This window comes from Neovison vison, chromosome 8 (assembly GCF_020171115.1).
Source record: "Neovison vison isolate M4711 chromosome 8, ASM_NN_V1, whole genome shotgun sequence".
Taxonomy (NCBI): domain Eukaryota; kingdom Metazoa; phylum Chordata; class Mammalia; order Carnivora; family Mustelidae; genus Neogale; species Neogale vison.
This window is the reverse complement of record NC_058098.1, coordinates 65435675-65457594: the sequence shown is the minus strand read 5'-3', so window position 1 is coordinate 65457594 and position 21920 is coordinate 65435675. Positions and strand designations below refer to the sequence as shown.

The 21920-nt window shown below is 39.6% G+C and overlaps 1 protein-coding gene across 1 annotated transcript in view; it reads right to left on the bottom strand.

Moving 5' to 3' along the window:
- The window catches only part of LIMS1 (LIM zinc finger domain containing 1), a 151072-nt gene extending 130228 nt beyond the window's left edge, over window positions 1-20844 (bottom strand). The window contains exon 1 of the mRNA XM_044263791.1: window positions 20722-20844. Within this exon, the coding sequence (XP_044119726.1) occupies window positions 20722-20753 (32 nt within the window). The 5' untranslated portion in view covers window positions 20754-20844. The remainder of the gene's footprint in view (window positions 1-20721) is intronic.
- Between the last annotated feature and the right edge of the window lie 1076 nt (window positions 20845-21920).

Below are 21920 nucleotides of genomic sequence, written 5' to 3'. Positions count from 1 at the left end.
TTGGGTTTGCCCTCAGGTTTTGAGACAGGGCTCCCAAAGCCTTTGTAAATAAGGGTGCTAGGAGCATCTTCTGTTCTAATATGAAGTCTTTGACCTTGACTTCTGGCACAGAGCTCCTAAAACTCTTGTAGTTTCCTAAATGATAAGAGCACTAGGGACAGCTTTTATTCTAATATTTGGTCTTTGATCCTGGTTCTGGACATATGGTTCCTAAATCCCTTGGAATTTTATGGGTGACAGGAGTGTCTTTTGTTCTATTGACATGACTCTAGGTAGGCTCCAGGATGGCTTCTGGAGTGGGGGCTAGCCACGGGGAAGACCAAGGCATGATTAGAAGCTTGAAAATTTTACCCCACCCTCCATTCCCTAGAGAAGAGAAAGCAGCTAGAAGTGGAGTAATTGATTATGCCTATGTGAGGCCTCCCTTAAAAAATCCCAAAACTACAGGGTTGGGAGAACTTCCAGTTTGGTGAATACATCACTATACCACCAGAGTGAAATACCCCAACTCCACCGGGACAGAAGTTCCTGAGCTTGGGTCTCTTCCAGACCTCACCCTATGTATCATCACTTCATCTGGCTGTTCACCTGTACACTTTATCATATCCTTTATTACATAATAAATTGGTAAATGCAGTATTTCCCCCAAGTTCTGTGAGCTGATCTAGCATATAATCAACTCCTAGCGAAGGAGGTTCTGGGAACTTCTGATGGATAGCCACATTGGACAGAAACTGTGGAGACCTACTACTTGCAACTGGCACCTGAAATGGGGGAGAGCAGTTTTGTGGGACCGAGCCCTTAACCTGTGCGATCTAACATGCAGCCGGTGTCACAGAGAGTTGCTTAGTGTGGGGAAATCCCACAGTCCTGGCATCAGAAATGTTGGCAATGTAGAAGTGTTGAGAATGAAGGAAACACAGAGGAAGAAAACTCAGCTTCTCGTAATCAAATCTCAAAAAACATCCCAAGAGAAAGAAGCCAAAGTTAAAGACTACAAAATGTATATTTCAATTTAAATTAAATGTCCAGAAAAGGCAGATTTACAGAGACAAAAAGCAAGTCACTGTTTTCCTAGGCCTGGGGACAAGAGTGAGAGGCATGAATGAGGGATCTCTTGGGGTGATAAAAATGTTTTCAAACAGGCTTGAGAGGATGGCTGCACGACTTAAAAATACATGAAAACCTCATACACTCACACAATGGGTGAATTTTATGGAATGTAAACTGTACTTCAATAAAGTTATGTTTATAAAAGGACTTTTTATTTTCTAACCATTTTGTGCTTCATTATGAAGTTGTAATTATACCATGCTGTAATTTCACATACAGCTTTTTTATTAACTAGAAAACATGATCATGATATACTGATATTATGAAACTATCATTTTAAATACCTACATAATTTCACTAAACAGGTTATCATCAGGCATTTTAAATGATCCTCTATCATTATTTATGTATTTCCAAACTTTCCACTAGAATAAATAATACTGCCAAAATCTTTTCACACATCAAATTCTCTCCACTTTTAGAATAGCTTCCTTAGGTGTATTACAAGTTACAAATAATCTCAGACTGTCACTTACTACCAAATTATTTTACTAACAAATTTTATCAATTATACCTCCACACCAGCAACGTATGATAAATATGTTTTTAGCTAGCTCTGCTAATATTGGAGGCAACTGATAATACCTATTTTAATATAGACTTCTTTGGTGAGTCACTAATGTTGAACATTTATTACGTTTTTGTACTTAAGTTATATTTTCTCTTTTGTTTCTATTTTTAAAATATTTTCTCTAGTCATCACCTTTTCCTTACATATGTACTAGAGTTTGTAATACTCTGCTCAACAAATACTAATGCTTTCTATATTGTTTTTGTTGCAAATATTTTTCCCAATCTGTTTTTAATTTATAGGAGTTTATTTCTTATTCAAATACATCTTTTTATAATTTGTTCCTAAAATTTCTTTAAACAGTACTTCTTATCCTAGGAATCTGATATACATTTGTTTCTATTTTATTTCAGTGTTTATCTGGCTTGATTTTATAAGTAACTATTAAATATCACCTTCTGGAATTTCTTCCGATGTCATATAAAGCTAATGATCTCACCACTCATGGGAATCATAGAATAATCAATCTGCCTCTTCTCTACTGCAAACCCTTGTTTATCACAATGCTCATATTACAGACTCTATCTCTGACCCACTGACCTACCTAATCTTACCTGAGACACATATTGCACGATTTGTACCAACCATGTGTTTTAACAGCTAACGCAGTTCATGTCCTCTCCCCCTCACCATCTTTCTTCCTTCCAATAACTAGCTTTTCTGCTATCCTTGCCTGTTTATTCCCCTTAAGAAACTTCAGGATATTCCATCAATTTTACCAAAAGAGTTCCATCTAGACTTTAATGAATAACACTAAAGATGTATATTAATACGGAAAACTGAAGGAGTTCACAAGAAAAAATGTTACTGTTTGATCTAAAAGATTTCTGGAAACGTCACTAATCCAGTAGATAGCATCTTCCCATGTCAAATAACTCTTCCTATACTAAGTCCGAAGGAAGGAAAGCAGTATGTGCACAGTATTATACAAATACTTGTAGAGTTACTACTGCAATTATAAAAAAGCTGAAATAACCCTTCAAGTCTAATTTAGTGCTTCCTGAATGGTATTTTATTAGCATTTACTCACATACTATTTTATGCAATATGTAAATAAACATACTTCACTAAACCAGAAAAAGATATATGCCACATAAAATATACCACATCATTATTCATTCATTCATTTGACAAGTATTTACTATTATGTGCTATGCATTGTTATATGAACTTGGAATACACAGGTATCTCAAAAAGCATAAGGAGCTTTTAGTAGGACTATGCTACATTCTTAGAACTTAACCTTTTTATCAAAATATACCTCAAAAACCAACTTCATATTTCGACTTTCATCTCATTTGTTTAGCTAATCCCTAGCAATGCTTCCTCCTGGAAAGCATGAGTAATGCTAACTGAGCATAAGAGAATTTCATCTCTAAAAAGTTCCCAAGCACTGTATCCTTGGAGTTCCCATCACCCTCTTAATCACACTCACTTGCTGTAGGCTTCACATTCCAGAACCTATCACCACAACTTCCTTCATAGAAAGCACTCTAAATGACCAAATGTATTATCAGAAAGAGATGTGGTGTTTATTTTAAAAATCAAAAGGGCTCAAGCTCAGAAAACTCTTCTTATAAAGTCTGGTCTCACGGTCCCAAAATGACCTTTGTTGGGGGGAAAAAAGACCTCTGAAATTTTGAGGAATCACTGGAACTTTTATCTTTTGTCAAATTCAAGACAGCTACGTTTTAAAATTAAGCACCATTTTTTGTACTTTACTAACATCTTTTGTGATCATTAGTAACATTCCCAAAGGGAAAGCACCTGAAAGTACTAGAAAACCCAGGTCTAAAATATAGTAGCAAAAACAAAGTAGCTTTCACACAACTAATAATATACTTATGGTTAAAACATTCTTAATAGAAATTGCCTTAAACAGACATCTGCAGATCTTTCATACTTTGTACAGATCTGGCAAATGCCCAAGAGACAAAAAATGCTCTCATTTTGAGATGTGATTAGCCAGCATTAAAAAAAAAAAAAGAAAAAAAAGAAAGAAAGCACATTAGGTCCAGAAATGCCATTAAATTATTTCAGACATTAGCCTTCTACCCACTTCACAGCTACAGCATCATAAATCTGCTTTATCTTATAAAACAGATAATCTATGTCCTATACATGTATCTTCAAAACATTTTTAAACAGTGCTTTTTTCCATCACTATCCTTAGTTGGGTAAATATATTCAATCACCTGAAATGAGCTAAGTACTAACAGAACTTTCCAGTTATCACTGGGCTAGTCACAAACTCTCACTTTCTTGGACTCATTTTAAAACAGAAAACTAGGGGCGGCTGGGTGGTTCAGTGGTTAAGCCTCTGCCTTCGGCTCAGGTCATGATCTCAGGGTCCTGGGATCAAGTCCCGCATTGGGCTCTCTGCTCAGCAGGGAGCCTGGTTCTCCCTCTCTCTCTCTCTGCCTGCCTCTCTGCCTACTTGTGATCTCTCTCTGTGTGTCAAATAAATAAATAAAATCTTAAAAAAAAAAAAAAAACCAGGAAACTAGTTTCTAGCCATATTTACAAAGGATTTGTGACTATTACAAAAATATCACTACCCATGCTCCTAAAACAAAAGGCTGCTCATTTGATGAATGAATTACTCCATTTTAAAATTCTAAGGAAGACTACATGATATTCTCTAAAACATGCTTTGCTGCGACAAAATCTACATTGTATTCCAAAGAAAGACCTATTCTGACAGCAATTCACTAAAACCCAAGGGAACTGACGGATGTATTTACGTGGGCCATGAACATAAACTGTGATATTTTGGACATCCTTTCCCACACACTCTCTAAATGAGAAAATTTGAAAGTAATGAATGAATACTTATTTTGTTCTAAACTTTCCCACTATAATAAGATACAGAGGCATTCAAGTCAAGCCTGAGGAATCACACTAAATTTTAACCTACATTTATAAGCTTTAGCTGGGTAGAAAGCCAAAGTCAAAATGCCAAAGGTCCCTTCTTTAATTATGGACTTAGCACATGTCATTTTTATCTGACTGCTTCTGTTTTTATCTGTTATATGTGGCTGTTTCTGTCTCTAGGAGCCCAGGATCAATATCTGAACCACTGCATAAGAGGGTGTCCAGCCACTTAGAGCCAGAGTTGGTAAACTAAACTTTGCTGAAGATTTTTACCACCATGTTCTAAGGGTTTGAAAAGGACAGACATTCTCTAGCTCACCAAATTCTACCTCTCCCAGACACTGTCCTTCAGTGATGACATGGAGAATGCTGGCAATTCCCAACAAAGTACTGCCTGGTTGTTTATCACCCTGGAATATGAGTGGTTTACTTCCCAGTAACTTCAAGTTCAACCCCACAATCACTAAGTATGGAAGCACACCGGTTGTGTGGGAAGTCAGAGTCTAACTGCCATATGTAATTCAGAGAGTGAGGAAAAAACCTCTACTCAAAATGTGCGTGTATATATATAAAGATCTTATTTATTTATTTATTTGAGAGAAAGAGAATGTGCATGAGGTTGTGGGGGAAGGTCAGAGGGGGAGGAAAGAATCCCAAGCAGACTTCCTGCTGACCACAGAGCCCCAGGCGGCAGGGCTCCATCTCAGGACCCTGAGATCATCATCTGACCGGAAACCAAGAGTTGATCACTTAACACATGCAACCTTCAAAATGTATATTAAATTTAACTTCAAACACAATTCTACCTGAAGTTCACCATCCTTATCATGTAATGAAATCAGAACTCTAAATCAGTCCTTTAATCTCCTCAATTACACATTAGTCATAATTACAGCCAGAGAAGGCATCTATTGAAAAGAAGAACGTTTTGGGGCACCTGGGTGGCTCAGGTAGCTAAGCAACTGACTCCAGATTTTGGCTCAGGTTATGATCTCAGTGGCATGAGATTGAGCCTGTTCAGGGCTCCATGCTTGGCAGGAAATGTTGCTTTCCATTTAAAAAAAAAAAAAGTGGACATAATTAGCATTCAAATGATAGGTTCGTCCTTTTAAAAAGTCTCCATAAGGGCGCCTGGGTGGCTCAGTGGGTTAAGCCGCTGCCTTCGGCTCAGGTCATGATCTCAGAGTCCTGGGATCGAGTCCCGCATCGGGCTCTCTGCTCAGCAGGGAGCCTGCTTCCCCCTCTCTCTCTCTGCCTGCCTCTCTGCCTACTTGTGATTTCTCTCTGTCAAATAAATAAATAAAATCTTTAAAAATAAAATAAAAATAAAAAAATAAAAAGTCTCCATAAGCAACTGATTTTGCTCTTTACAGATTTTTTTTTTTTTATCTCTCAGTGGACATTTTAAACTCTACATGATATTCAACATGAAACTATCTTTACCCCTGCTTTAAAAAAGGGTCATCCAATTAGAGGCAAGTTTGCTAAGTAATTAACAGCTAGGCTTTGCTAGTTCAGCTATAAATGACACAAACATTAACTACATCCTCCAGTGGTATGGCAAATGGCCAATGAACAGGGATCACTAGGTGTGAGCAGGAAGTTATCCACACCCCAATGGGTTTCCAGATGCCACCTTAACCAGAGGGGCTCACACTATAAGAGCGACATACTTAAGGAGTAGAGAGGCAGCCTGAGAATGAGGTAAAAACACTTGCCCAAGAATTTGTGGATCTAACTGGATCCACTGGATCTAATTCAAGTGCTTGGAAAAACAAAAGTATTACATAGGTACCAGGGACAACGTACTTTTCTGAGCACAGATCTCATGCCCAGTACAGTACAAAAGTGATGTATGGTAAGGTCACACACATGCTAAGTAGGGGACTGGACTCTATTTACAATAACATTTGCAACCTGTCAAGTTGTGCCTGTGGGTTATCAAATTAGTCAATAGGAAGAAAGCTTTTCTTTGTAAAAGTACTGCAGCCTGGACATGAAATGTCTAAAACAGTATCACCACTTTGCAACCTCTTAATGAATTAATGATTTAGACTGGAAGTATGGCCTGCTGCCTATTTTTTGCATGATCTGTGAGCTAAGAGTTCTTACATTTCCACACATTAAGGAATTCTTCATTTCTCCATTTTTGTCAGCAAAAATATGCAGAATGCCTAATGTTCTAGGCACTGTTCTAAATGTTTTACACATGGTAACTTGTTTAACGATGACAATCATAGGAGATGAGTACTATTACTTTCATTTTATACATGAGGCAGAGAGAAGTCAGGCAATTACCAACAGGTAAGAAGCTGGGATATGAGCACAGTTTAGATCCAGAATCCATGCTCTTACTCTCCATGTGCGCCATTTCCCATTAGTAATGTTTAATTGGTACAGATCAATGAAAACATATGGCTCTCCTCATTTCAGTAAGGTGGAAGGTATACTAATGTCAATGGGCCAGGCACCCCAGGTAGAAAAACCATTTTTTTTTTTAAATCTTTTTTTTTTTTAAGATTTTATTTATTTGTCAGAGAGAGAGAGGGAGAGAGAGCAAGTGAGCACAGGCAGACAGAGTGGCAGGCAGAGGCAGAGGGAGAAGCAGGCTCCCCGCCCAGCACAGAGCCCGATGTGGGACTCGATCCCAGGACGCCGGGATCATGACCCAAGCCGAAGGCAGCCGCTTAACCAACTGAGCCACCCAGGCGTCCCAGAAAAACCATTATTCTTTAACTCAATTACTGGATCCAAGCTCCAGTTCCTATATCAGCCTTGTACTCTGAATACAGATTTTAAATTTCTAAACCTCCAGTTTTTAGTGTGAAAATAAGAATGTTCTTATTTCTCTACCTCATTCATTTACTTACTGGGCACCTAATGTCAGGCACTGTTGCTGGATCTTGGAATACAAAGGTGAATGGAGAAAAATCATTTCCCTGAACGAAATCAAGAGTCTAAAGTGGAGATACAGGAAAACAGCCCCTTATGTGCTATGTGACAGGTTTAATGCTACAGGGGTTACCGTACATCAAGAATAATAAACGTAGTGAAGAGAAAGAAATGTGTAACATTTCTCTGGGTAAGGAAGAGGGAAATGTATTATCAAGGATAACATTACGGAAAAGATGATTTTTGAAATGAATCTTGAAAGATTAGGAATGCCTCCAAGGACACAAAATATTGGGGAAACAGGGTATGTAAAAACAAGAAGAAACAAAAGAAAAAGGTAAGTCCTAAATTCAAACGGTTCTGAAAGTGCAGAACACACATCTGCAGGGAAGTTGGGGGTAGGGGTGGATGAATCCTAAGTGGAGCTAGAAAGGTAAGGTTGGGAAACAAGACTAAATATTTAATCAATTCCAAAGCACCACAAAACTAGGCAACGGCTCTTAACATATTCTTTTTTTTTTTTTTTTAAGATTTTTACTTATTTATTTGACAGAGATCACAAGTAGGCAGAGAGGCAGGCACAGAGAGAGAGAGAGAAGCAGGCTCCCTGCTGAGCAGAGAGCCCGATGTGGGGCTCGATCCCAGGACCCTGGGATCATGACCTGAGCCGAAGGCAGGGGCTTAACCCACTGAGCCACCCAGGCGCCCCGGTTCTTAACATATTCTTTACTAAGCACCCAAATCATGACTGACAGTCTGACATCTCGTCAGTTGATGCAATGCCACAATGTACAGCTCTAGACAATCTGGAAGCCTTTCAAACACATCAGAAGCAATGAAAAGATTATTCTTGAGCTCTGTTGCAGAATCACCTGAGATGGAATTATACCTTTCCATGCAAAATGTCAAATTTTAAACACTCTAGTTCTCAATTAGATGTTCTGCATCTGGAGAAGCCAGCCTGTGTTTATGACAGAAATAGAGAAATCTGAGACCTAAAGTGTTCTTTAAGGAAGACCTTTCAACTATTTCCATTTGAAGACATAAGGGTCCAAAACAGGGAGTCTGATTACCCAGATAACCACTTCAATTTCCCATATCTCTCTGCTTTTGGTAAGTGATGCAGGAAATGAACAGCACAATAATTTAATTCAGGTGTCCTCAAAACATATTTTCCATACTGTAATTAACTCTCCATTTTACTCTTAGGGAATTTCAGTGAAAATTAAGAATAAGCATTGTCTGGGAAATGATAGCAGTATAATAAGTATATATAAGTTTTAGCGGGGAACAACTGGAAAAATGATAACTGTTGCCCATTTAGGCAAACATTCATTTTTTAAAAATTAAATGTTTTGGGATGCCTGGGTGGCTCAATCAGTTAAGCATCTGACTTTGGCTCAGGTCATGACCCCAGAGTCCTGGGACTGAGCCCCACATTGGGTTCCCTACTTAGCGGGGAGCCTGATTCTTCCTCTCCTGCTCCCCTCCTTGTGCTGTGTCTCTCTCTGTCAAATAAATAAATAAAATCTTTTAAAAAAATTAAATGTTTTAAGATCACTGTAGATTCACATGCAGTTCTAAGAAATATCTTATGTACACTTTACCCAATTTCTTCAAATGGTAACATCTTACAAAAATGTAGCACACTAAGATCACAACCATAATACTGATATTAGTACAGTGAAGATACAGAACATTCTATCACCACAAGGATCCCCCATGTTGCCCTTTCATACCCATACCCTACTTCTGTCCAACCTCTGTTCCCATCCCCAACTCCTCTTAACCCTGGGCCACCACTAAGGTTTTCCATCCCTATAATTTTGTCATTTAAAAAATGTTATATAAATTGAACCACACAGTATGTGCCTCTATTATGACTGGCTTTTTTATTTCATTCAGTTTAATGCCCTCAAGGATCTCAAGATCCATGCAAACTTGCACAAAAATCAATAGCCTATTGCTTTTTATTACTGAATAGTAATTCATGAGACAGAGGAACTAAACTTCATTTAAGCATTTACCTGCTGAAGGATATCTGAGCTGTTTCTAGTATTTGGGCACTAAGAATAGAGTTGTTTCCCGGATGTTAAACCAATCTTGCATACCTGGGATAAACCCCATTTGGTCATGATGTGTAATTCTTTATATATATTTTTTAAGATTTTATTTATTTATTTGACAGGGAGGGGCACAGTGAGAGAGGGAATACAAGCAGGGGGAGTGGGAGAGGGAGAAGCAGGCACCCTGCTGAGCAGGGAGCCCAATGTGGGTCTCAACTCCAGGACCCCGGGATCATGACCTGAGTCGAAGGCAGACGCCTAATGACTTGAGCCACCAAGGCACCCTGGCCATGATGTGTAATTTTTTAAATACTTTTTTGGATTGAATTTGCTAATATTTTGTTGAGAATTTTTACATCTATGTTCATAAAAGATACTGGTCTGAAGTTTCCTTTCCTTGTAATGTCTTTGTTTGACTTTGGTGTTAGGATAATGCTAGCTTCACAGAAAGTGTTGGGAGGAATTCCTTCTAGTTTTATCCTCTGAAAGACTGTAGAAAAATGGTATAAATCTTCCTAAACTATTTGGTAGAATTCGCCAGTGAGCCCATAGGGGCCTGGAGTTGTTGTGGAAGATTACTATTGATTAAGTTGTTGTTTTTTTCTATTTGATAGACAGAGATCACAAGTAGGCAGAGAGGCAGGCAGAGAGGGAGGAAGGGAAGCAGGCTCCCCGCTGAGCAGAGAGCCCAATGTGGGGCTCAATCCCATGACCCTGGGATCATGACCTCAGCTGAAGGCAGAGGCTTTAACCCACTGAGCCACGCAGGCGCCCTAGAAGTTTATTATTTATTGATTCATTTTCTTTCAATAGATAGAGGCCTATTTACATCACCTATTTTTTTCCTGTGTGATTTTCAGCAGATTGTGTCTTTCAAGGAATTGGTCCACTTCTAGTAAAATATCAAATGTGCGGGCATTGAGTTGTTCATCCTATTCCTTTATCATCCTTTTCATTTCCATAGGATCTGTAGTGATATCTCTTCTTTCATTTCTGCTATTAGTAATTTGTGTGTGTGTGGTTTTTTTTTTTTCTTAGCCTGGATATAGCCTTATCACTTTGTTGAACTTTTCCAAGAACCAGCTTTTGGTTTTATTGATTTTCTCTACTTATTTCCCATTTTCAATTTCACTGATTTCTGCTCTAATTATTTTTCTTTTTAAAGACTTGTTTATTTATTTTAGAGAGACAGAATGAGAATGAGCAGGGGAAAGGGGAGAGGGGAAGAGAGAATCCACAAGCGGACTCCCTGCTGAGCTTGGGGCCCAATGAAGGGCTCCATCCCACCACCCTGAGATCATGACCCTGGGCTGAAACCAAGAGTTGGGTATTTCCTATAAAGGCAAAAATGTATTTTTTTCCTCTAGCTACTTTCAAGGTTTTTTTGTTTTTTTTTTTTTTATGTCTTTAGTTTTCAGAAGTTTAATCATGATGTGTCTTGGCCGGAATTTCTTTGGGTTTATCCTGTTTGTGGTTTATACAGCTTCTTGAGTTGGTACATTTAGGTTTCAGGCCAATTTGGGGAACTTTTCAGCCATTATTTCCTCTGGTATTTTACTACCTTTATCCTCTTTCCTTTTCCTTTCAGGATTCAAATTTTGTCTTATTAGACTTTCTCTCTCCTGGTCCTTGGCTAGAGAGAGGCTTTTGGTCTGTATCTGTTGGCATTTCCAGACTGTCAGATTCTTCAGCTCTAAGATTGGAATATATAAGGTAAAAAGAAAACCCAGAGAACTGACCATGCTGCTGGGACCCAATGAAAAACAGAGACTAACAGATTTATCAATCTGTCAAACATGTAAACCTTACTTAGATCCCAATTCAGGAAAACTATAGAATAAAATAGATGCTTGAGATAAATGGAAAGTTGAATATTAACTGGGTAGTTGATATCAAGGAACTGTTACTAATCTTTTTCAGGTGTGAAATGATATAGTTATATTTAGAAAATTTTTTTAAGGAGCCTTTATTTTTTAAGGGTATATTTAAAAATCTTTATGATATGACATAGAAAAGAGAGGAATGAAAAAGGAGAGGAATCAAAGATTTACCATCAATCAATAATTTTTTAAGCTGAGTGGTAGCACATGGGCATATATTAATCTATTTTTTATGTATGTCTGAAATTCTCCATAATAAAACATTTTAAAGTATAGATTTCATGACATTTTCCCCCCAAGAAGTATGGAATTTAGGATGAATAATCTGCAGTTAGTATGAACCCCATGCTGTCAATGGTCTGCCGCCCATGTTCTGAGACTACTGCTATAATGGATTCATGAATCTCCCCTACAACATTCCAAACAAACCAGCCTCTGGTTGAACACTGCCATGAAGGATACATCTCCACCTCCTGGGAGAGCTCAACAAACATTTGACTGATCCTCACATCTTAAGTAAATAACAATAAATCTACAATAACTGGTGACAAATGATTGCTTCCTCCTTTAAATTTCTAGAAGATTTTTAAAAACTCGTCCTATGGTACTTGCACACAAGCAGCTGCAATACAAGATAGACAAAGTGTGATCCCTCCCTATACTACAGTGATATGCTTCAGAGCCCATAGCACAGTATACACAGTGAATGCACACTGAATTGGAACTGTGTCCTCAAATTTGTAAAAACTATTTTAGTACCTGAAAACATAGCCAAGAGTTCAAAATTAAAGTAGCAGACATCTGTGTGTTGCACACAATACTTACACACTAAATTTAAGTACAGAGTTTAATCTTAACCAGTATGTTTTCTAGGAGGTCAAGAAAGAAAAGACTAAGGAGAGGTAGAAGCAGCCAGGGAAGCCATCTTCAGGACAGAAGAATTTAAGCTGGGCCTTGAGCACAAGATTTGGAACCCTCTGCCCCACAAAAAAGGAAAAACCGAGTTCAGAAAGAAGTACTGTGGTATGTCTGGCAATAAAATGATGTAAAGAAAGACTAGTGGGGAATAAGACTGGATAGGATGGTGGCATGCTCAGGTAAGAGAAAGCCTTCATTCAAATCCTGCCAAAGAACTGGAGAGAGCTTTGACTGACTGAACAGGGAAGTGAATGGAGGAGACAAAGGCCTCTGGAGGACATGACAATGTGAATGCCAGTGCTGTCACATATGTGCAACCTGGTGAGTTTTTCACCTCTTGAACTTAGTACCCTCATCTGTAAAATGGGCATTAAACGCTCTACTTTGTGGTGTGGCTGTGAAGGTAAGATTTGTTACATAGATTTCAACACCTTTAAAATATCTTTTGTCAAAGTAGATAATTAATTAAATGTGGTTATCACTAAGAGAGCTTTCAAATGAATGGCTTAGCAGTGAAATGAAATCATCTAAGCAGGAATGACTAAATATCATTTGAAGTTCTTCCCAATGTTCTGTGGGTGCTGGGTCTCTGCCACTAGTATAGATTACACTGTAGAGTTAAGTTAAACCAAATGTGAACGTTATCTTGTCTTACTCAAAATTTGTGACTTTATTCAAATGATGTTACAGGCACTAAAAGCCAAACCAGCTCTGAACTTTTCAATTCACTAACAAATGAAGGAATAAAAGGAGAAATAAAGTTCATTTAAATCTAGTTTGTTTTTCTTTGGACATTTAAGGAATTTTGATTAAGATATTCCTTTACTTTCAGAGATTACAATTTGGCTGGAAAGACTAGATACACATATACTAACAACTATAACACAAAACAGAAGTTGGTAACTACCAAAAAAGATGTAAAAATGCTTTGGGACAGCAGATACAAGCTCTGAATCTCTAACTCCCTAACCATACAACAAGGGCTCAATAAATGTTACAGAAACTCATCATTTCATGGGAGAAGTGGCAATTCTGCCCCAAGTGCCAAGAAGACACAAGAAAAGATGATTTTCTGGCCCAAAAGAACAGCATGAGCAAAGACACAGAAATGCTATTTTCAGAAAAAGGCGAGTAGGTGCGAGTTAAGTGAAGACTAAGCCAACAGTGTGTGACAAAGCTATCAAGACAGGCTGGGGCCAGACCAAAAAGAGCCTTAAACTTCAGGCTCTAGAGTTTGGACTTTATGTGATAGGCAATAAGTCTTCTCAATATTTCAAAAGGTAGAGTAATATGACCAAAGTGATGCTTTAGGAAAATCAGGAGCCAATATGAATGATAGAATAGTTAAACTTTAAGATACTCTAGAGATGGGACCCTGTCTTATCTGCCTTTTTGGTCTCTATGGCTGCACCTGCACTGTGCCTTGCATATTAAAAAAATCTGTGGAATTTACTGCATTGAGAAGAAGGTACAACAAGCTATGGGAGAAGCAGCAATTGCCCACCCTCTCTTCCAGACTGTATAGGAAAGCAGATTCCATATGGGATAGCAATGTGCCCAGCTTTAAAATAAAAAACAAACACAAAAACAAAACCAACAACTACAACATTTGCCAATGAGAAATAATTTACAATCTGTTTAAGCAGTTGGTGTATTTGTCACTTAACTGATGCATGAGTAAAGAAGTCTGTAATAGGAAAGAATCTCTCAGACTGTAGTATGTGAGGGCATTGCACATGGGTGGGTGAGAAGACCCAAGACTCTGGGAATGAAGAAATACAATCACCATCACATATGCCTATGAATCCCATGTCTCCAACAATGTATTTCACAAAAGGAATCCACTTGAAAGAGAGTGACACTCAGGACCTTTGCAATAGAACAATTCTAAGGTAACATTTAATAATTCATTCAGACATTTCCAGAACCACTATGTTAATGGGGTTCAGAAATATCAAAGTCTCAGCCTTCAAGGCCTTTACAATATAGATGGGAAGATAAAATATATATGTAACAAACTATAATAATGCAATTTGAATGAAGTAACAGAACTAGTATAGTACAGCAGAGACGACTCCACACTTCCTTCAAAATCTGGGCTCTAGTATTAACTCTACTATTAACTCACTTTGTGGCCTTGAATAGAGGTAAATAAAATTGCCTCTTTATGCAACTCCTGACCTACAAAATAAAAAAACAGTTTAGTGGACTATTGCAATAACCTGGAAGTACTGAATGCATTAGTTTAGTGGATTCTAACTTTTGCACATATGAAGCCATTTTTTTAATGTTAGGCAAATGTATTAATCTTCAAGTTACTATAATTATCTTTTCAGTATATGCTAACAGAGAGCAAAGACTACAAATATGCTACCACAAATCCTATAACACCTTTAAAAGAATCTGTATTTGATCAACATTTAAATGACAAACAGGAATGCATACAGAACTGTGTTCCACCTCAAATGTTTCATATGCATGTGTATTTTATTTTGCATTCTCTCAAGTCCTTCCGAGCCTTAATACTGTTATCTTACATTCACTTAAAAGATAATCAGGGCAGGAGTGAAGAAAAAGTAAGAGAGGATTGAGAAAGTGAAGTATGGATTCAAAGAAAATTCTACAGTAGGAACTCAGCAAGAAGTATAGAGAGTGAAAGATTTCTTGGTAGAAATCCCAAATGACTGTATCAGTGCCATTAACAGTGAAGTCAGAAGTTGTAAGCTTGGAAAAAAACCATGATAGGAAAAATCAACATCAACATCTATAGTTACCACTAACTGAGCATCTACTATGTTCCTGGCATGATGTCAGATTCTTTAAAAAAATTTTACATGCACATGGTTAAAAAAATCAATACAAAAAGGTATATAGTCAAAAAATTTCCCTCTCATTCTAGATTCTTAAAATTCCTTAGATTCCTAGAAACCCTATCTAGTGACAATAATTATTAACAGTTTCATTTGTATCTTTCAGAAATGTTTATACTGACCTTCATATTTAATTCTCACAACTCTCTGAGATAGGTGGTATTACTTTCTAAATTATGAAAATAAGCCTTAAAGAGGTTAACTGGATAAGGCCAATAGAGCCATGAAGGGACAGAATTGGGAAACACCCATGCACACACTCACTCAGGGATCTCCTACAGAAACACTGGCACAGATGTTCAATGGACTTGAAATAACCAAAAACTGAAACCAAAATGTCCATCAAGGGCTGGTTATATAAGTCATACCACATGTATACTGTGAACTACTATACAGCCATTAAATCTAAAGTTAAAAACTTATGGTGGATCTAGATATGCTACACAGGAAACCCTTTAATGCAAAAAAAAAAAAAAAAAAAAGATAAATATAGAGAAAATGCTTCCTCCTCTTCCCCAGTGAACTCCAGAGTGGAACTGTCTGACGAAATCAAATAAAAGAGAAGAGATGATGTCGATATGAGGGGAGATAAAACCGCTGTGGGGTAGAATTCACAGTGTGCGGCAGCAGGTAGAACAGCCCTTGCTTCTCAAGTATCTTAAAATTGAAGTTTTTGGAAGACAACATGGCAACAGTCCAGCAAGTAATGTAGATGACATTCCTGTGGGTGGGAACCGACAGCTTAAAGCATAATTACAAGAAATGTAAAATCGACAAATGGCCTGAGATGTCTTGTCTTCTATTTAAGAGCAACCCTAAGAACATGACCTACACTGGGGTTTATTTAAATGATTATCTGAAGAACAAACACAACACTATTAAAAATAGAGACTCTCAGAGCAATCTCCCATTATAGATCTGCTGTAGCCGCTGCTTTCTGACCCAGCGGAGGGGAAGAAAGGCCCTCTCTAGGAAGAAAGGAAAGCTCAAGTGCTGTACCCACATTTGCCAGGAGAAAGAGCTGTCCAGAAGATGGTTCAGGGGTCACCACAGAGGAAAGGGATGGGAATGATAATATGTGGAATCCAAAACCAAAAAATGAACAAACAAAACAGAAACAGACTCATAAATATAGAGAACAAACTGGTGTTTGGTTGGGGGGGGAGGGGTCAGGGTGGAGGACCAGGAACAAGGGTGAAGCAGGTGAAGGGGATTTAGAGGTACAAACTTCCAGTTCTAAAGTAAGTCAAGGGGGTGAAAAGTTCAACAGAGGAAATATAATCAGTAATACTGTAATAACATTGAATGGTGACAGATGATAATTGGATTTACTATCATGGTAAGTATTTTGCAATGTATGGAACTGTCTAATCACTATGTTCTATATCTGAAACTAATATAATACTGTATATCAGTGATAAAACTTTTTTTAAAAAATTCAAGACAGCAGTCCTAATCGATTGTTTTCTCTAAGCTTGTAGGCCATGGAACAACGAGAACTGAATGTTGTCTTTCCACCACTTAATTTTCATTGGTTTTCTTAAAAATGAAGAGCCCAATTTCCTCACCCATACAAAAAGACATAGAGCACTAAAGGTTTAGGTAGGCACTCACTGCTATGACATTTTCCCTTTTCATAACAACACTGGCTACCTTGTCAGGAAAATCCTCAAGGGCAGAAACTGTTTGTTTGTTTGTTTTTAAATAGTGATTTTTCGGGACGCCTGGGTGGCTCAGTTGGTTGGACAACTGCCTTCGGCTCAGGGCGTGATCCTGGAGTCCCGGGATCGAGTTCCGCATCAGGCTCCCAGCTCCATGGGGAGTCTGCTTCTCCCTCTGACCTTCTCCTCGCTCATGTTCTCTCTCACTGTCTCTCTCTCTCAAATAAATAAATAAAATCTTTAAAAAAAAAAAAAAATAGTGATTTTTCAAGTGTTAGTAAGTCCCACTAAAACCCCCCAAACTAGAAAGCACACAGAATAACAAGCCTTTAATACAAATTTTAAGAAAAATCTTTCTATATAGTCTTTTAAAAATAAACCAAATATACACTTTCCTCATCATTTAGGATTATGTCATTAACAGCGTTTTTCCAAATGTGGTCTCAAAACCCTGGAGGAGGTAGGGGTGATGGAGGTATCTATCTTCCAGACTTTTACAAGAGGTCTGGGAGATCAAAATTCTTTTCATAATACTACTAAGAAGTTCCAAAAAAAAACTGCTGTGGCCATTTGCAATGTAGTGGCACTTTCACTGATAACGCAAAAGCAAAGGTGGGTATAAGAGCTGGCCAGTAAGTGGTGCAAATGAATTCTTCACCTCCGGGGACTTGCAGGAAAAGAATGCCAACTTCCCTTTTTAATATCCTTGATGAAAATGGTACAGCCACATTGGAAGAGTCCAGCAGTTTCTTAGAAAGTGAAACATGAAATTACCATACTTCAGAAATTGCACTCTTGATCATTTATCCCAGAGAAAGGAAAATTTGCATCTACATAAAAACCTATCCACAAATGTTCATGGTAGCTTTATTATTAATAGCCCAAACCTGGAAACAGCCTAAATGTCCTTCAGCTGGTGAACAGACTGTTCCATACTCACAGCACGGAGTACTACTCAGCCATGATGAGGAACTATGACATGTATAACTTGGAGGAATGTCCAGGGAATTAAGCTGAATTTTAAAAAAGGCAATCCCAAAAGGTTATATATGTATGAGTCTACTTACATTAATTTTGAAATGGCAACATTTTAGAAATGTTGAACAGATGTGTTGTTTCCAGGCTTTAAGAAGGAGGAAGAAAACATGGAGGTGGGTGTGGGTATAACATGGCAACATGAGGGATCCTTGTGAGGCTGGAACTCAGTGTTCTATATTTTGACTGTGGTGACAGACACATGCACCAACACTTGTGATAAAACTACACAGAACTAAATACACATACACACCAAATACACATACACATACATACAACTGGGAAGTACAAATGAGACTTACAGACTGTATTACTACCAATATCATGATTGTGATACTACACTACAACTTTGCAAAATATTATTGGGGGAAACTGGGTAAAGGATACACTGGATCTCTCTGAATTATTTTTTTTTTCCTGAATTATTTCTTATAACTTCATGGGAGCCTATAAAAATTTCAATTAAAGAATGCATACCTATGTTCACAGCAGCATTATTCACAATAGCTAAAACAAAGAAGCAACTCAAGTAACCATCAAAGGATGAATAGATAAGCAAAACAAATGAATGGTATATACATACAATGGGATATTATTCAGCTCTAAAAAGTAAGGAAATTCTGATATACTACAACATGGATGAACCCTGAACACATTTTTGTTAAGAGAATGAAATAAACCAATCACAGAGAAACAAATACTATGTGATTGATTCCATTTATCTAAGTCACCTGGAATAGTCAAAATCAGAGACAGAAAACAGAATAGGAGTTATACCAGGGGCAGGCAGGGACGGAGGAACAGAAAGTTGTTTAATGGGTACAGAGTTCCAGTTTTGCAAGGGGAAAAGAACTCCGGAGATAGGTGGATGGTGGATTTAATGGTCATCCAACAATATGAATTATGAATGTATTTAATGCAAAAGAGGAAGGAAAAAAAAGGATTGCTAATAGCAAATTCAGGATGGGAATGTGATGAGATCTAGCAGGGACACCAGATCAATTCAAGGGTCTTTTTTTTTTTTTTTTTTAAAGATTTTATTTATTTATTTGACACAGAGAGATGACAAGCAGGCAGAGAGGCAGGCAGAGAGAGAGGAGGAAGCAAGCTCCCCGATGAGCAGACAGCCCGATGCAGGACTCGATCCGAGGACGCTGAGATCAGACCTGAGCCAAAGGCAGCGGCTTAACCCACCGAGCCACCCAGGCGCCCCTCAATTCAAGGGTCTTAAAAGGAAATGGTTTATATTCTTTATTTAGATGTAACATTATTCTTTATATCTTGTATCTTAAATTTTGTATCAACTTAATATTTAGTAAAATTTTCAAAAACAAAAAAAAAGTCCTTGATGAAATAGTACAAATTACTAATGTTATTATATCTTGACCCTTGACCTTCTGGTTACTTGTGATGAAAAGGGAAGTATGCATAAAGCAGTTCAGCTGCATACCACAGTAAGATGGTTGCCTCCGGGAAAAGCACATGTGTCACTGACTGAGGAGTTGAATCAAATGCTTTCTTCACGGTATATCATTTTTACTGGAAATAGTAAGTGATAAACTGTGGTTTTTGGACTCGTATTTGGCAGACATTTCTTGAAACTCAAAAAAGTGAGCCTGTTGCTTTGAGGAAAACAACTGACAGTAGTTTCCTGCCAATAACAAAAATCAAACTTTCAAGTGAAATTCAGAATGGTAGGAAACTTGCTCCCCCCGCCTCGAGCTTAACAGGTTCTCAATATTTAACTTTTCTAATAAAATCAGTGGTGATATTAACAAATATTATCAGTGGTATTGTCTAATGAAATGTGTCAGCATTTGGAATATCTGCCTAACTCTATGAACCAATATTTTCCAAACGACAAGCATATGATGTTACAATGGGTAACAAGTCCATTCACACTGCAAGACAGACCAATGAATTTTAATTGTAACAGAGTGTGAAAAAATCACTGGTAAGGCTTCAGAGTCCACAACCAAACTAATCTTTAAGAAACTACCATTTATGTAGTTTGGGTGGAATAGCAAAGAAGATCCACAATTATCTGCAAAAGCTATTAAAATACTCCTCCCTTTCCAACTGGGTAGGTATTTGTCTAAGACCAGATTTTCTTCAGTCCGTCAAAACGCCCATCACAACAGACTGAATGCAAAGCATTTAGGAAACTCTTAGCTATACTTCTACTGTGCCAGACATTGAAGAGATTTGCAAAATGTAAAAACACCACTCGTCGCACTGAATTTTTGTTCAGAAAATACTATTTTCATAAACACGTGTTATGTCTGTTAACATATCATGGATTTACTGTTTCTTTAATGAATTAAATATTTAAAAAGTCTCAGTTTTCACTTCTAATACAGTAAATATCCACAGGCATAACCATCACGAGCAAAAAGTGCTTTTACTTTTTAAGATGGGTGCCAAGGCCAAAACGTTTGAGAGCCGCTGGTCTGCATACGTGTTCCAACGGGCAGAAGAGGAATTATTCACTCAACAAACATCTGTTGTAGGGTGCTGCGCTAAGCCCTCGGAGTGCTTAGGCGATTCTCGACACGTCACCAGTAACCAGCGGACCTCTCACAGCGGCCGCCAGCCCGGGTGGGAGAGCGCCAAGGGGGTAGCGCGGAAGCGTGGTTGCGGACCGCCGGGCCTCGGGGACGCGGCCCCGCTCTGCGCCGGGCTCCACGGCCGCCGACCGCCTCGGGCGGAGGCCGGAGCGCGCGGAGAGAGGCCGCCCGCCCACGACCGGCACCCGGGCCCGCGGGAAGGCCGGGAAATTGGTTCGCCGCCGACGTGGCGGGAGCCGAGCGCAGCCCAGTCGCGGTGGCGCGCCGCCCTTACCTGTTGGTCATTCCTGCCGCCACGCCCAGCATCTCTCCGCAGTCGCCTGTGCTCCCTCTGCACGTCGGCCGCTGGCCCCGCTGCGACCGCCGTCTCCTCCCTCGCGCTGCGGCCGGCTACGGGCGGGCGGGCCGCGAGCAGGAAGGGGAGGCCAGCAAGGGGCGGAGAGGCCGCCGCCGCCTCCCGCCCTCAGCCGGCAAATCGCTAGGCGCGCCGCGCGGGGGCGCGCGCGGGACAGGGGCGAGGCAAGGTGGGCGCAGGGGAGGAGCTGCCGGCGGGGGAAACCCTGTCTTGGCCCCGCCCTGTCCCCGCCCCTCCCTAGCCTCTGCACAGTCACTGGCCAGATAGGCAACCCCCCCATTCATTGCCCGTCCCCGTCTGGCCCCGCCCCCACTCCGCCCCCGCGTCTCTGCCCCGCCCAGTCCCCCCACCAGCCCCGCCCAGCCCCCCTAAAACGGCCTCGGCCCCGCCCCCTCGTGGTTTCGCCCCTTCCCCCGCACCCCCCCAACTCCGGCACGCTTCAAAGACCATACCCTGGGGGCGGGGACAAAGGCTCCACGGCTAGGCGGAGGTTCCCCCGGAACCCGGGGCTTGGCTTGCGGCGGGTGTACCGCGACTGGCCTTTGCCGCTCCTTTTGGGTGACTGCGTCGCAAGCCGCGAGCGGAGGGAGCAGCCAATTTTTTCCTTCTCCGAGACACCTCTGATTCGGCAAGGCTGATGGACCGCATGGCTCTGCCAGAAGACTCTGGGCCCAAGGTGTTGGGATTCCACCCTATCTGGGTGAGGGGTCCCGAGGAGACTTCTTCAGAGGGTGAAGTCAGCTCCAGGGACTCTGGGAGGGAGCCTTGTCTGCTCTGGCCGGGATTGAATCCCTGTACACAAAGCCCGGCACGTTCGGGGAATCTCCATAGGATACCGCTTACAGATTGTGAATTTGGAAAAGTGAACTTTTTTTTGAGACACTTTGATCTTGTCTCCTCATTGTTTCTTTCCTTACCCATTACCTCTAACAAAACCTGAAATCTGCCAGGGATGAAATATAGGTTATTTATACTGAGCATAAATATAAATGATCTCTTCAAGATATCAGAATTTGTAACTAAATGTACTTTATAATTATAGAATGAAAACTGTGTCCCACCGTCTATATCTGCGCGGGGTGAACACTGGGTGCCTTTGATATCCTTATACCAAAATT